Source organism: Panicum virgatum, chromosome 3N (genome assembly GCF_016808335.1).
Source record: "Panicum virgatum strain AP13 chromosome 3N, P.virgatum_v5, whole genome shotgun sequence".
In the NCBI taxonomy this organism is placed as follows: Eukaryota; Viridiplantae; Streptophyta; class Magnoliopsida; order Poales; family Poaceae; genus Panicum; species Panicum virgatum.
This window is the reverse complement of record NC_053147.1, coordinates 67433301-67447771: the sequence shown is the minus strand read 5'-3', so window position 1 is coordinate 67447771 and position 14471 is coordinate 67433301. Positions and strand designations below refer to the sequence as shown.

The 14471-nt window shown below is 53.7% G+C and overlaps 1 protein-coding gene across 1 annotated transcript; it reads right to left on the bottom strand.

Moving 5' to 3' along the window:
- LOC120666952 (L-type lectin-domain containing receptor kinase IX.1-like) lies at nucleotides 1-13651 on the bottom strand. The gene is made up of 4 exons (XM_039946945.1): nucleotides 12928-13651; nucleotides 7198-7515; nucleotides 6236-7094; nucleotides 1-751 (listed from the first exon to the last, which is right to left on the bottom strand). The coding sequence occupies exons 1-4, from the start codon at nucleotides 13433-13435 to the stop codon at nucleotides 286-288; spliced, it is 2151 nt and encodes a 716-aa protein (XP_039802879.1). The 5' UTR covers nucleotides 13436-13651; the 3' UTR covers nucleotides 1-285.
- Between the last annotated feature and the right edge of the window lie 820 nt (nucleotides 13652-14471).

Sequence of the window (14471 nt, the reverse complement as noted above, 5' to 3'; positions counted from 1 at the left end):
TGTATCAAAAGGGGGTTAATTTTAAACGAGTAATTAATTAGTATTTTATAGTACATGTATGCTATTTTTTTTACACAAGTAATGGACACTATTCATATAAAACTTAAGTTGTTGTGCTACTTTTCTTTGTTGGATGAAAAAATGCATAGGATAACTTCGATTAATAGGCTACTTTTTAATTATTAGGCAAAATAAATACATAGAGTATACTGGAATTCCTGGCCTGCAACCGGAACTGCTGGCTCCGCCCCTGAAACAAAATACCTTCGTCTCTTGGCATCACATTCACATCAAAGTGCTGTCGTCCTCGTGCTGGACGGAGCTGGAATGCTCGATATCGAGTGATGCCGCCGTGGTTGGCGTCTGGACGCCGCCGCCGCCTAGCCCTTGGGACGTCGTCCTCCCCGCTTCAGTAGACGACGTCGTTGAGCTTGAGCCAGCAGGCGGGAACCCATCCGTTGCGACGGGCATCTTGGCGGGCAGCCTCGGCGGCGGCGCCTCGCAGCGCAGCGCGTTGAAGGCCTGCCTGATGTTGGGCCGGCGGCTGCGGTCCGGGTGCGCGCACCAGAGCCCGACGATCATCGCGCAGGCCATCTCCCGGCCGTCGAACTCCCCGCCCAGCCGCGTGTCGGCCGCGTCAAGGATGCTCCCGCCGCCGTACGAGTCCCACACCCACTGCACCAGGTGGACGTGGACCAAGTGCCCGTCTTCCTCCTCCCCCACAAGCACTGCCGGCCGCCGACCACAGGCGTGACGAACCAGCCCCGGCGACCCCTCGCCGGCGGCGATCACTAGACACACGCACGCGAACTGGACACACGCAATTTCCCTGGGAACACAGCAAGAACACAGAGCGTTTTGGTGCCGCAACAACTCGGCTTTTTCTGACTCTATTGCTTGATGTATATACAAGACGATGAGCAGCTCGTGGCCACTCCAGACCCGGCGCCATGCACGCCACTCCTCCCTACAAGGCCGCGCCATCCCACGACCGAACGAGTGGAGCACAAGGCTTCAGCTACGACGCAACGAGAAAGACGGACTCGACTTCTACGTGACCCGCCGCATCGTGAACAAGGCACGATTCTGGCCGTACAAAACGCACCCGAGATCGGGTTCTGTTATTTGACTGAAGTAGATAACGACGCTAGCTAACTGAACCTCTGAAAGTTCTGAATGTAAACCCGAAACAAGCTGAAACGACTGAATTTCCAACAATCTCCCCCAAAGTCTGTCTTTCAGCCCAAATTGACCACGCCAATCTTCTCCCGAAGCTCACAGAACCGAGACCGGCCCAGTGCCTTTGTCATCAGGTCGGTGAGCTGCTCCTGAGAGCTCGCAAACTCCAGCAAGAGATCTCCCTTGTCCACGCATTCACGAATGAAATGATATTTCGTGTCGATATGCTTACTTCGATCATGCAGTACCGGGTTCTTGCTGAGCGCGATGGCAGACATGTTGTCCATCTTGAGTCGAGGCGCCTGAGGAGCTTCGCCAGTCACGTCCTTCAGCAGCCTCGTCAACCACACCGCCTGACACGCCGCGCCGGCGCCCGCGATGTACTCTGCTTCACAGGATGAGAGCGCCACCACTTTCTGTTTTTGGGACTGCCACGCCACTGCCTTTGTCCCCAGGAAGTAGATGATCCCAGACGTGCTCTTCCTGTCATCAACGTCTCCCCCCAAGTCGCTGTCACTGTAGCCCGTGAGGCTGTTGTCGACGCCGGAGAGCTTGGGGTAGACGAGCCCATATTCCACAGTTCCGGCGATGTAGCGCAGTAGATGCTTTACCGCCGCCAAATGCTCCTGCCTAGGCTTCTCCATGAACCGGCTCACCATGCCCACCGCGAACGAGATGTCCGGGCGAGTGTGCACTAGATACCGCAGGCTGCCCACCAAACTGCGATACTCAGTGGGATCGACCAGCGCCGTCGTTCCCTCCTTCGAAAGCTTCAGCCTTGCTTCCATCGGAGTCTGACAGGGGTTGCACCCTGCCATGTTGGCCTTCTGCAGTAGCCGGCGTGCGTACGCCGCCTGACCGAGCGTGACGGCGGCCTTGGACTGCCTCACCTCGATCCCCAGGTAGTAGGACAGCAACCGGAGGTCGCTCATCCTGAACAGACGCTGCATCTCAGCCTTGAACGCCACGACGCCGCCCTCCTTGGCTCCAGTAATGATCAGATCATCCACATAAATGCCGACAATCACCCGCGACGGCCCCTTGCCACGGGCGTACATGCCGTGCTCACTGGTGCACCGTGCGAAGCCCAGTTCACGTAGGCTGACATCCAGCTTGTGGTTCCACGCCCTGGGAGCTTGACGCAGACCATACAACGCCTTCTTCAGGCGCAACACCTTCTCGCCGTACCCAGCCGCAGTGAAACCCGGTGGCTGCTGCACATAGACTTCCTCGATGAGCTCCCCATTCAGAAAGGCCGACTTGACATCCATGTGATGAACAAACCAACCCTCCTGAGCAGCGACGGCAAGGAGCATCCGCACCGATTCCATCCTTGCCACCGGCGCAAACACCTCGTCGAAGTCGATGCCCGACCTCTGGACATACCCCTTTGCCACCAAGCGCGCTTTGTGCTTCACAATTGCTCCCTGTTCGTCGCGCTTGATTTTGAACACCCACTTGAGCCCGATGGCATGGTGCCCTTGTGGAAGCTCAACAAGTGTCCAGGTGTCGTTCTGCTCGATCGAGGACAGCTCCTCGAGCATGGCCTTCCTCCAAGCTACATCATGGCGCGCTTCATCAAACGTCGTCGGCTCTCCATCAACAGCAAGGAGAAGCTCCCCTTCCACGGTACGATCTGCCTCCCCCAGGACAGGCGCGTCGCCGAGGATATTGTCAAGCGCCCGGAACCTCAGCGGCGCGTCATCGGCGTCTGCATCCAGCACCGGCTCCCCGGTAGGAGGTGACACGAACTCCACCCCGGCTGGCGTTCCCGGTGCAGGCGAGTCAGTTGGTGCAGCCTCCTGCACCAGTGTCGTCGGGGAAGTTCCAGGACCCATGGTCGGTGTCGAGGGTCCCGGCGAGGCCGGCGGCGTGGCCACTGGTGACTGTGGCACATGTCCGCCGCCCGGGGCAGACAACGTCACAAACTCCATCGTGAAAGGCTCCCCCGAAGCAGTGTTCGGCGGATCCTCCGCCGCATCATCCCACTTCCAGGGCCTTCCTTCGTCGAACACCGCATCACGCGATATGCACACTCGCCCGGTGCGCGGGTTGTAGAACCGGTAGGCCTTGGTTCCCGGCTCATAGCCGATGAACGCCATGGGGGTGCTCCGGTCGTCCAGCTTGCGCTGGTGTCCGCCGGCGATCTTCACATGGGCTGTGCAACCGAATGTACGAAAGAAGTGTACAGCCGGTTTGGAACCATACCAGACTTCGAAGGGCGTCTTCCCGTCCACGCTCCGGGTCGGTGATCGGTTCAAGATGAACACCGCAGTGCACACCGCCTCCCCCCAGAGCCAGCCCAGCACATTCATCCCCTTCATCATGCTCCGCGCCATCCCGAGCACGGTCTGGTTACGCCTCTCCACCACGCCGTTTTGCTGAGGGGTGTACGGCGCGGTGAGATGGCGTTGCACCCCCGCATCGGCGCAGTGCTCATCGAACGCCTGCGCCGTGAACTCGCCTCCACGGTCTGTGCGCAGGGTGCCCAGCTTGCACCCAGCTTCCTTCTCCAGTCTTGCCTGCAACTGGATGATGGCCGCCGCAGCTTGGTCCTTGGACTCCAGGAGGACCAGCCACATGTACCTGCTCCTATCATCAACGACAAGCAGAAACAAGCGTTTGCCGCCCGGCGTGGACGGCGTGATCGGACCACACAAATCCGTGTGGACAAGTTCCAGGGACTTGGACGCTCGAAACTTGCTCGCCACCGGGAACGGTTGTCGGCGTTGCTTCCCGGCGAGACAGCTCTCGCACACCTGCTCGACATGGTCGATGTGTGGAAGCCCTCGCACCATCTCCTTTTTCACCGGCAGCTTCAGGCCATGGAAACCAAGGTGCCCATACCTGGTGTGCCACTTCCAGGCCGTGTTGTCCGCGTGCGCCGCGAGGCACACCGGGACGCTGAGGTTGACGTCGAGGATGTACAGGCGGTTCTCCGAGCGCAGCACCTTTGCCAGCAGCCGGCGTCGCTGGTCCCAGATGCGCAGGGTGCCGTCCTCGATCAGGATCTTGTACCGGTCCTCGTCCAGTTGACCGAGGCTTATGATGTTGGCGGTGAGCTTTGGGATGTAGTACACGCCATCGAGCCTCTGGTGCTCCCCAGTTCTGCAGCCGAAGAGGATCGTACCGCGCCCTTCAATGTCGACCACGGACCCGTCGCCGAACCGGACGGTGCCGTGCACGCCCGTGTCGAGCTCAGAGAAGGCCGAGCGCACGCTAGTCATATGGTTCGTCGCCCCCGTGTCGAGGATCCAGCGCGTGATCCCCTCGCCGTTCTTCTCTCCGAGCTGGACGAAGAGCCTGTCCTCACGGATGTGCACCTCCTGTTCTGCCACGGCCGATGCTGTCGCAGAGCTGGGCGCCGCCAACGCCACTAAGGCCGTCGCGCTCGGCGTCTCGTCGGTGATGATCCAGCGAGCGCTTGCACCTCCCCCGCCGATCTGAACGTGCACCGCGTCCTCCAGGTTAGCAGGTGCCACCGGCACAGGTAGATGGGGCGCCTGCCGGGTAGAGATCGACGTGATCCCCACCAGCAGTGCACCCTCAATCTCCGTCTCGGCCGCGTACGCCTGCTCGTCGTGCTTTTTCTTGCGGCACTCGCGGGCCCAGTGCCCCTTGTTGCCGCAGTACTTGCACTCGTCGTTGGCGACTGCTCCGCCGCCGCGCGCGTCAACACCACGTGCAGCGCCATTGCCGCACTTCTTCCTGGAGCCCCTTCCGCGGCCACCACCGCGGCCACGGCCTCCTCCCCGGCCTCCTCCGGATCCGCCCGAACCAGAGTTGCCGGAGCTCGACGAGCCGCCGGACAGGTGCAGCTTCTTGGAGACACGTGCGATCAACTCCTCCTCAGTCAGGTTGAGTTGTGCAATGCCGTTGTTGCCGACTCCACTGAGGCCGTGACGTTCCTCCGCCGCCTTCAACCGCCCAACCAGCTCCTCCACGGACATCTCGTCCAGATCGAGCAGGGTTTCGATCGACATGGCGATCTGGTGGTAGCGCGGAGGGAGCGCCTGCAGGAACCTGCGTACGACCGTTGGTTCGGTGTGGTCGTCCCCGAGCGTCCTCAGCCGCGCGGCGAGATTGTTGATCCGCACCGCAAACTCGTCCACGCTCTCCCCGTCCTTGAAGACAAGGCCGTCGAACTCCCTTCGCAGGGTCTGCGCCTTGGCCTTGCGGACGTGCTCGACGCCGAGGTTCGCCGTCTTGATGTCGTCCCAAGCCGCCTTGGCGCTCTCTTTGTTCGACATCGACACCACCATGTCGGCCGGCACCGACTTGCAGATGGCCTCCATGGCCATCATGTCTTCATGCTCCGGAACATCGGCGAAGTTCACGGCTTCCCAAAGGCCGCGTGGGCGGAGCATCACCTTCATCATCGCCGACCACTCGCCGTAGTTGGTCTTGGTGAGCATCGGCCACCCCGCGTTGCCGATCTCCTTGACGACCTGCCGCTCGACGACGACTTGCTCCCGGCGCCTCGCCCGCCTATGCGGCGGCGACGGTGACTGCCGGCGCCCACTGGCCGGCGGTGTGCGCGAAGCCATGGGCACTCCCAGAACGCGGTAACCGCTCTGATGCCAATTGACGAACCAGCCCCGGCGACCCCTCGCCGGCGGCGATCACTAGACACACGCACGCGAACTGGACACACGCAATTTCCCTGGGAACACAGCAAGAACACAGAGCGTTTTGGTGCCGCAACAACTCGGCTTTTTCTGACTCTATTGCTTGATGTATATACAAGACGATGAGCAGCTCGTGGCCACTCCAGACCCGGCGCCATGCACGCCACTCCTCCCTACAAGGCCGCGCCATCCCACGACCGAACGAGTGGAGCACAAGGCTTCAGCTACGACGCAACGAGAAAGACGGACTCGACTTCTACGTGACCCGCCGCATCGTGAACAAGGCACGATTCTGGCCGTACAAAACGCACCCGAGATCGGGTTCTGTTATTTGACTGAAGTAGATAACGACGCTAGCTAACTGAACCTCTGAAAGTTCTGAATGTAAACCCGAAACAAGCTGAAACGACTGAATTTCCAACAAGGCGACCTCGAGGAGGAGGACGCCGAAGCTGTACACGTCCGACTCCACGCTGGCCTTCCCGGCGAGCACGCACTTCGGGTCCATGTACCCGAACGTGCCGGCGACGCCCGTGGTGTGCGACCGCCGGCCGTCGCCGATGAGCCGCGCGAGCCCGAAGTCGCCAAGCTTGGCGTTGAACGACGCGTCCAGCATGACGTTGCTGGGCTTCACGTCCCGGTGCACCACGCGCTGCTCGGCGGCGTCCTCGTGCAGGTACAGCAGCGCGGCGCCGACGCCGAGCGCGACGCGGTACCTGACCGGCCATGTCAGCACGCTGTCCGGACTGTGGAGGTGGCCGTCGAGGCTGCCGTTGGGCATCAGCTCGTAGACGAGGAGGAGCTCATCATCGCCACTACCGTGGCTCCAGCCGATGAGCTGCACCAGGTTGCGGTGCCTCAGCCGGCTGATGATCCTCACCTCCGAGGCGTACTCCTTCCTCCCCTGCTTGGAACCCTTGGACACCCTCTTGATGGCGACGTGAAGGTCCATCTCCTTGAGGTAGCCTCTGTACACTGACCCGAACCCTCCCTCTCCCAGCTTCTGCTGGTCCGAGAAGTTGTCGGTGGCGACGGCGAGCTCGCCGTAGCGAAACCGCTTTGGCCCTGTGCCTTTCTCGAATTCGTCTTCCATTTCCGGCTCGTTGTCGTCGAAGAAGGAGCGCTCTTGTAGCTCTTGCCCCCTCTTTTCCTTAAGGATTTTAGCCGGTATCCTCCGTCGCCGGAGACGGCCATGGATCCATATCAGGGAGGCCAGGACGATCAGAGACGCAGCAGCTCCAACAGACAAGCCGATCACGAGCGCTTTCTTGGAAGACGATGAAGATCCTGTAAAGTCGCAAAAATTTCCGCACGTTGCCGCACAGCTTGCACTACATATTCAATATAGGAGCATATCCAGTAAGGTGCCGGTGCCGCAAGAAATACTTACCTGGAGGTGGAGGTGCCGGCAGCGCAGGCATGGGCGGCAGGGTGATGTCGATCGGAAAGCCCACCTGGGAGACGAGGTTGCAGCTGGACCCCTTGATGCAGCCGCCGGTGTAGTTGGGGAAAGTTGACTCCACCTGGGCGATGTAGATTTTGACGCAGCGCGTGCACTCGGTGGGGTTGAGATCCCTCGTGCACTGCGCCAGCCCGTACATCTCCTGCGTGCTCGAGTACGGCGTGGTGTCGTTGGCGATTAGCAGGGGCGAGAGCGCGACGTCGGCGGCGAGGGAGTGTAACACACGGGAACTAGCAACGAGGTCTGCTCTGGTATTTCTCAAGTTTCGGATACAAGGAAGTGGACTCGCCGGAGTACTCGAGCCGAAGCTCGCCGCCGCCAGTGCCGTCGAGTTCCAAATCAAGTTTTCCCTTTCCGCACGAAAGAGTATATAAGCAGAATACAGACCGAGCGACAGCTGCGGTCGCCCGTTTCATGGGCCTACCACTACTTGGTCCAGTTTGGTCCGGCAACGCGAGTGTTGGGCTTCTTCTCCCTCATGGGCCTTGGCGATGCTTTGATCAGGTTCGTGACATTCTTCCCTCCTTGAGAAACGGCTTGACCGCAAGCCATTGTAGATGGTAGCAAATGGCGTACCTGGTCTTCATCTTCCCAGGTGGCAAGTTCTGGTGGCCAGCCAGCCCATTGGATCAACAGCTGAGAGATGGTGCGGCGTCCCTTGTTCTTCAGACGGCGATCAAGAATGCATTCCGGTTCCTGCATCGAAGTAGTGTCTGGTGGTAGAGTAGAAGAAACAAGTGTAGTGTTACCTATGGCTCTCTTCAGTAATGAAACATGGAACACAGGATGAACGGAGCTGTGCTATGGTAGCTTCAGTTTATATGCAACGGAACCAATCTTACTCTCCACTTCATAGGGGCCAAAGTAGCGAAAAGATAGCTTGTGATTTGCCCTCGGAGCCACAGATGTCTGAACATAAGGTTGCAATTTGAGCCATACTCGATCCCCCACAGCAAAAGATCGCTCAGAACGCTTCTTGTCAGCCTGTTGTTTCATGCGGTGCTGCACTCTTGTCAACTGCCATTTCAGAATTTCAGCAATCTGGTCACGTTCCTTGAGCCAAGCTTCCAAGTCAGAATTGGTACAGACAGGAACTCCCGTGATGCCAAAGTGGCGTGGTTCTTGACCATAGAGTATTTCAAACGGTGACTTGGTCAGTGAAGAGTGATAGTTGGTATTGTACCAGAATTCAGCGAGTGATAGCCATTTTGACCACTGGGAAGGGCACGCTTGAATAAAACAGCGAAGATAAGCTTCAACACTCTGATTTACTCTTTCAGTTTGACCATCCGTTTGAGGATGATAGGCTGAGCTCATCCTTAGTTCAGTACCAGAAAGACGAAATAATTCTTGCCATAAAAGACTAGTAAAAACCTTGTCTCTGTCAGAGATGATGGCCTGAGGCATACCATGTAACTTGTAAATGTTGTCCAGAAACAGCTGAGCAACCTTGAGAGCTGTGAAAGGATGCTTCAATTTGATGAAATGTGAGTACTTGGAGAACTTGTCCACTACAACCAGAATGCAGTTGAAGGAAAGAGAGGGTGGTAAACCTTCAATGAAATCTAGTGATACTATTTGCCATGCTTGGTCAGGAACAGCTAGAGGCTGAAGCAACCCTGGATAATGGACTCTCTCAGTGTTGGCCTGTTGACAAATAGAACATGATGCAACAAAAGCTTGAATATGTTTCTTCATTTGTGGCCAGCTGAAAAGCTTTTTAATTCTGGTGTAAGTAACTAGGAACCCAGAATGTCCTCCAATGGGACTGGAGTGGAGGGCATGCATCACTTGCTGCTGTAATGATTCAGAGTGACCCAACCAAATTCTGTCCTTGAATCTGATGATTCCACGGACCAATTTGAATTGACCTTGTTCAGGATGAACTGCAAGTCCAGACAGAAGTTCACTGGCCTGGGGGCTGTCAGCATAGCTAGCTTGGAGGTCTTGTAACCATGCAGGTTGGGCAGTAGAAATAGCTAGAATTTCGCTAGTAGGGGAAACCGGGAGTCGAGATAGAGCATCAGCAGCATTGTTTGTGGAACCCTTTTTGTAACAGATCTTGTATTGCAAACCCATTAGTTTGGTGAGAGCCTTTTGCTGCCAGTAAGTGTTAAGCCTTTGATCATCCAGATGAATCAAGCTTCTCTGATCAGTCTGAATAATAAATTCAGCAGGTTGTAAATAGGACCTCCAATGATCGACAGCCATGAGTATTGCCAAGCTCTCCTTCTCATATGTAGACAGTCCTTGATTCTTGGGGCCCAATGCCTTGCTTACATAAGCTATTGGGTGACCATTTTGTTGCAACACGGCCCCAATACCCTTGTCAGAGGCGTCAGTCTCTACCACAAACGGTTGATTGAAATCTGGCAGTGCTAACACAGGTGCAGAAATTAGTGCTGATTTTAAAGCCTGGAAAGACTGCTCAGTAATAGTTGTCCAAGCAAAGGTTTGCCCCTTTTTCAAAAGCTCTGTGAGAGGTTTAGCCAACAATCCAAAGTTCCTTACAAATCTTCTGTAGTACCCAGCTAGACCCAAAAAGCTCCTAACCTCCTTGACTGAAGTAGGGGTAGGCCAATCTTGAACTATGGAGACCTTCTTTGGGTCTGTAGCAACCCCTGATGGACTGATAACATGCCCTAGGTAATTGAGTTGTTGCTTAGCAAAAGAGCACTTGGACAATCTGACCTTAAAGTGATGTTCCCTCAAAAGATCAAACACTTGTTTTACATGCTGCCTATGCTCTGAGAGAGTCTTACTGTAAATGAGTATATCATCAATGAATACCACCACACACTTCCTTAATAAGGGAGCAAGAATATGATTCATGATAGCTTGGAATGTAGCTGGTGCCCCTGTCAAACCATATGGCATGACCTTGTACTCATAGTGCCCAAAATGAGTTTGGAAAGCAGTCTTATGCCTGTCTGATTCTGACACTAATATCTGATGGAAACCAGACCTGAGGTCCAAAGTAGTGAACCATTGAGCACCAAACAATTCCTCAAATAATTCTTCTATGATTGGCAGAGGAAATTTGTTTTTGATTGTATAGGCATTTAGCCTCCTAAAGTCAACACATAGCCTCCATTCTCCTGTCTTCTTCTTTACCAACAAAACTGGTGAGGCATAAGGACTGTTACTAGCTTGAATCCAGTTATTCTTCAGCAACTGGGCAACTTGTTTTTCGATTTCATCCTTTTGGAACGGTGTGTATCTATAGGGCCTCAAATGAAATGGCTGTGTTCCAGAAAGGAGGGGTATAGTATGATCCTTTGGTCTGCTGGGAGGTACACCAGTGGGTTCAGTAAAAACATCTGAGTACTGAGAAAGGATTGCTTGAAGCTCTGGAGGTATCTGCTCATTGGTGATGTTTTCTTCCATGGCATAAAGATGCACAATGCACCAAATCTCATCTTGCTTGTGCAAAGCAACCAATTGATCACCATTTATGACTTGACATTTTCCATCAAACTCCTGGATACCAGAAAACTTAAGGTTCCTCCCTTGATGACTGAATGAAAACCATTTTTCTGCCCACTGTACTTGCATTGGGCTGTGCTGTTCCAACCAATCCATGCCTAGGATAACATCATAACACTTCAGTGGCAGGATTTTAAAGGAAGTGGTTAACTGAGTCCCCTGCAAAAGCCAAGGACAATCTTTCACCTCATGAGTACAAAGTAGTATCCCACCATCAGCAACTTGCACCTTTACTGGATGTTTCAGTTGTCTTCTATATGGCAAGAGAGCAGCCATCTGCTCACTAATAAAACTGTGAGAACTTCCTGAGTCAAGTAACACTAAAGCCTTGTGCTGGAGTATGGATGCCTGAAGCTTAATTGTCTTGCCAGAATTGATACCAGTAGCAGCATATGCAGATAGTGCCATAAGATCATCCCCTGAATCAGATTCTGCACCTTGAGAACTGAGTGTTGGAGATTCATCACCTTCTGAAAACATTTGCCACAACTCCTCTACCACATGAAGAGAGACAGATTCTGGGCAATGGTGCTGAGGCCCCCATTTGTTTCCACACTTGTAACACAGCCCTTTGGCTTTCCTATAGGCCATCAATGCTGCTATCTTCTCACTCTAAGGTTTGCTCTTGGGTGTAGCAGAAAGCTTCTTGTCTTCTAGTTGTGCCTGATCAGCCTGTTTGATAGGTACAGACTGGCCCCAAGACTTGGACATTGGTTTCCCAGAGGTATATGCTTCAAATCGTTTCACCTCTTTGCTTGAACTTCCCAGCAGAACTTCTTCCTGCAAAATAGCCAAGGAGCTAGCAGTATCGAGATCCTTTGGCCTATGAACTAATACAACTGCTTTGATATCATTCCTCAAACCATCTACAAACCTACTGGTTATCACAGAAGGATTAAAACCAGGATCATGGGCAAGGAGTTGATGCACAATTTCATCAAAGATTTCGATATATTCAGAAACTGACCCAGACTGCCTGACATGGAAAAATTGCCTAATCACCAGATTCAATTGATCTCTCTGAAAGCGATCTACGACAGCCTTACTCAGATTTTCCCAACTCAATTTCCTGATATCTAACTCTATGGATTGCATCCAAAAGGCAGCAGAACCACTAAAGTACATGGTTGCTAACTTGACCCAATTTTCATAAGGTACATCACAGATATCAAAGTAATTCTCACATCGCTTGACCCAGATTTTGGGGTTAGAACCATCAAATTTAGGAAACTCTAGTTGCGGCAATGTGTGTCCAAAATTACTAGGCTGAGAGAAAGTGGAAATTCCTCCAGAATCGAATCCGCGAAAGGGAACAGGTGAAACAAAGGATGATTGGATCGCACCTTTGACCGGAGCTGGCACTAGGGTTGTGACAACCCCAGCGCCCACACTCCGGTGGTTCTTGTCTTCACGGTGGCCATTAGGCCCGAGCGCCTCTGCGTCAGCAGCAGCTCCCAGATGGGCAGGAGCAGGCGCCCTCGAGGAACTGGGATCTTCCTCCACTTCCTTCTTCTTCGGGATCTCATGGATGAAGAGGTCGATCTTCTGCTTCAGATCGTACACCGAGTTCTGGAGATCTGTTACCCTGTCCTCCATGCCCGGCTTCCAAGTGATCAGAGAGTTCTGCTCCTCAGTGTTCTGCTTGATCGTCAGCTGCATCTCCTCGATCTTCCGGTTCATCTCCTCCGTCTTGGTGTTGGTATGGTCCATCTTCTTCCCCAACTCCTCCAACTTCTGGAGAACGGTGGCGAGATCGGACGGCGGCGCCATCGCTCCTGCTTTGACTTGGAACCGGGTGAGATGGGAGTGGATTGGATCCAGGATTGGATCACGGAGGTGGAAGTGGATCTAGGCTCTGATACCAATTTGTAACACACGGGAACTAGCTACGAGGTCTGCTCTGGTATTTCTCAAGTTTCGGATACAAGGAAGTGGACTCGCCGGAGTACTCGAGCCGAAGCTCGCCGCCGCCAGTGCCGTCGAGTTCCAAATCAAGTTTTCCCTTTCCGCACGAAAGAGTATATAAGCAGAATACAGACCGAGCGACAGCTGCGGTCGCCCGTTTCATGGGCCTACCACTACTTGGTCCAGTTTGGTCCGGCAACGCGAGTGTTGGGCTTCTTCTCCCTCATGGGCCTTGGCGATGCTTTGATCAGGTTCGTGACAGGGAGCTCATCAGGGGCACCCAGGCCTTGAGCACGGCGTCCGAGGTGACGGGCGTCCCGGGGACGCCCACGACTAACGCGGCGTCGAGGTCCACGGTGGCCGGGATCGGCGCGGCAGAGTACCGGAGCACGCACGCCTCGTACGCCGTGCTCACGTTCCGGCTGCCCGGGCACACCGTCCTGATCCTCGCGGGCGCGCCGGTGAGGCAGTCGCTGCACTCTTTCGCGCTGCGGTCAGCGAAGCACATGATGAGGCCGAACACCTCGTCGGCGCCCGTCTCGGCGCTGCTCCTATAGAACCAGCCGTTGTCGCCGGCCGCCGCGGGGAGAGCGGCGAGGAGGCTGTCCAGGTTCTTCTTGTACTGGCTGCTGTCGGTGTAGTTGTCCGTCGTCGAGCAAGATTGCGTACAGAGCAAGTTGCCCGTTGGCTGAAAGATGTTGTCGACCAACTGCTCAGATGCCATGACGAAGAGCATGGTGACGGCCGCGGCGAGGAGGAGGTGGCCGGAACCCATAGCCGGCAGCTCCCTCTCAGTGGCGCGCCCTGGGACGCCGTTATTCAAACATGCCTTAAGTAAATATCTGCAAAGATTATAAGGTTAAGATTAAGATTCTTAGGAAAACAAATATATGTAAAATTTGACAAACAATTTAATTAGCGGTAAAACTTGGTAATTTATAAGTGTAAATAGGTTTGGTTTTGGTTATTTAATATGTTTCATAATAGTATATGTTTGTAATTTAGACGTCGGTAAAACTGTAGCATCACTGTTTCAAATTATAGATTAAGTAGGCTCATTAGATTCGTCTCGCAATTTACAGCCTATCCATGCAAAAAGTTTTATAAATAGACTTTATTTAGTACGAAATATTTGATGTGACATTTTTTTTGCGTTTACGAGGTTTATGAGGTGGGAACTAAGGGGGTGTTTAGTTCATTTTGCAAAATTGTGTAAAGATGTAAAGAGGGCATTTGAAGTACTAAATGAAGTCTATTTGCAAAACTTTTTGCATAGATGGGTTGTAAATCGCGAGACGAATCTAATGATGCTAATTAATCCATGTTTAATCAATAATTAGCGGATGGTTACTGTAGCATCACTGTTGCAAAATCATGGATTAAGTAGACTCATTAGATTCGTCTCGCTGTTTACAGCCCAACCATGTAAAAAGTTTTGTAAATAGACTTCATTAAAAAGTTTTGTAAATAGACTTCATTTAGTACTTCGAATTAGTAAGATTCTGTTTCACTTTAATGCGTTTACGGTTTTTTTGCGTTTACATGGGCATAAAGTTGCAGAGGTCTACTTACACCTGTCCTTTTTTCTGGGTCATTGCTAGTGCCCGCTGGGTCGTTGGCTTATTCGCTTGACTCGAGATGTTAAAGTTGCAGAGGTCTTTGGTTTGGTCTGACTCAATCCACGCGTGGAAACACGCGTCACAACTGGTACTCTGTGACGGCTCCTTTCTATACGCGTCACAAAGGTAATTGCACTAGTGACGGCTCCTTATAAACCTTGTCGCTGGCATAGATTTACATTAGTGACACTG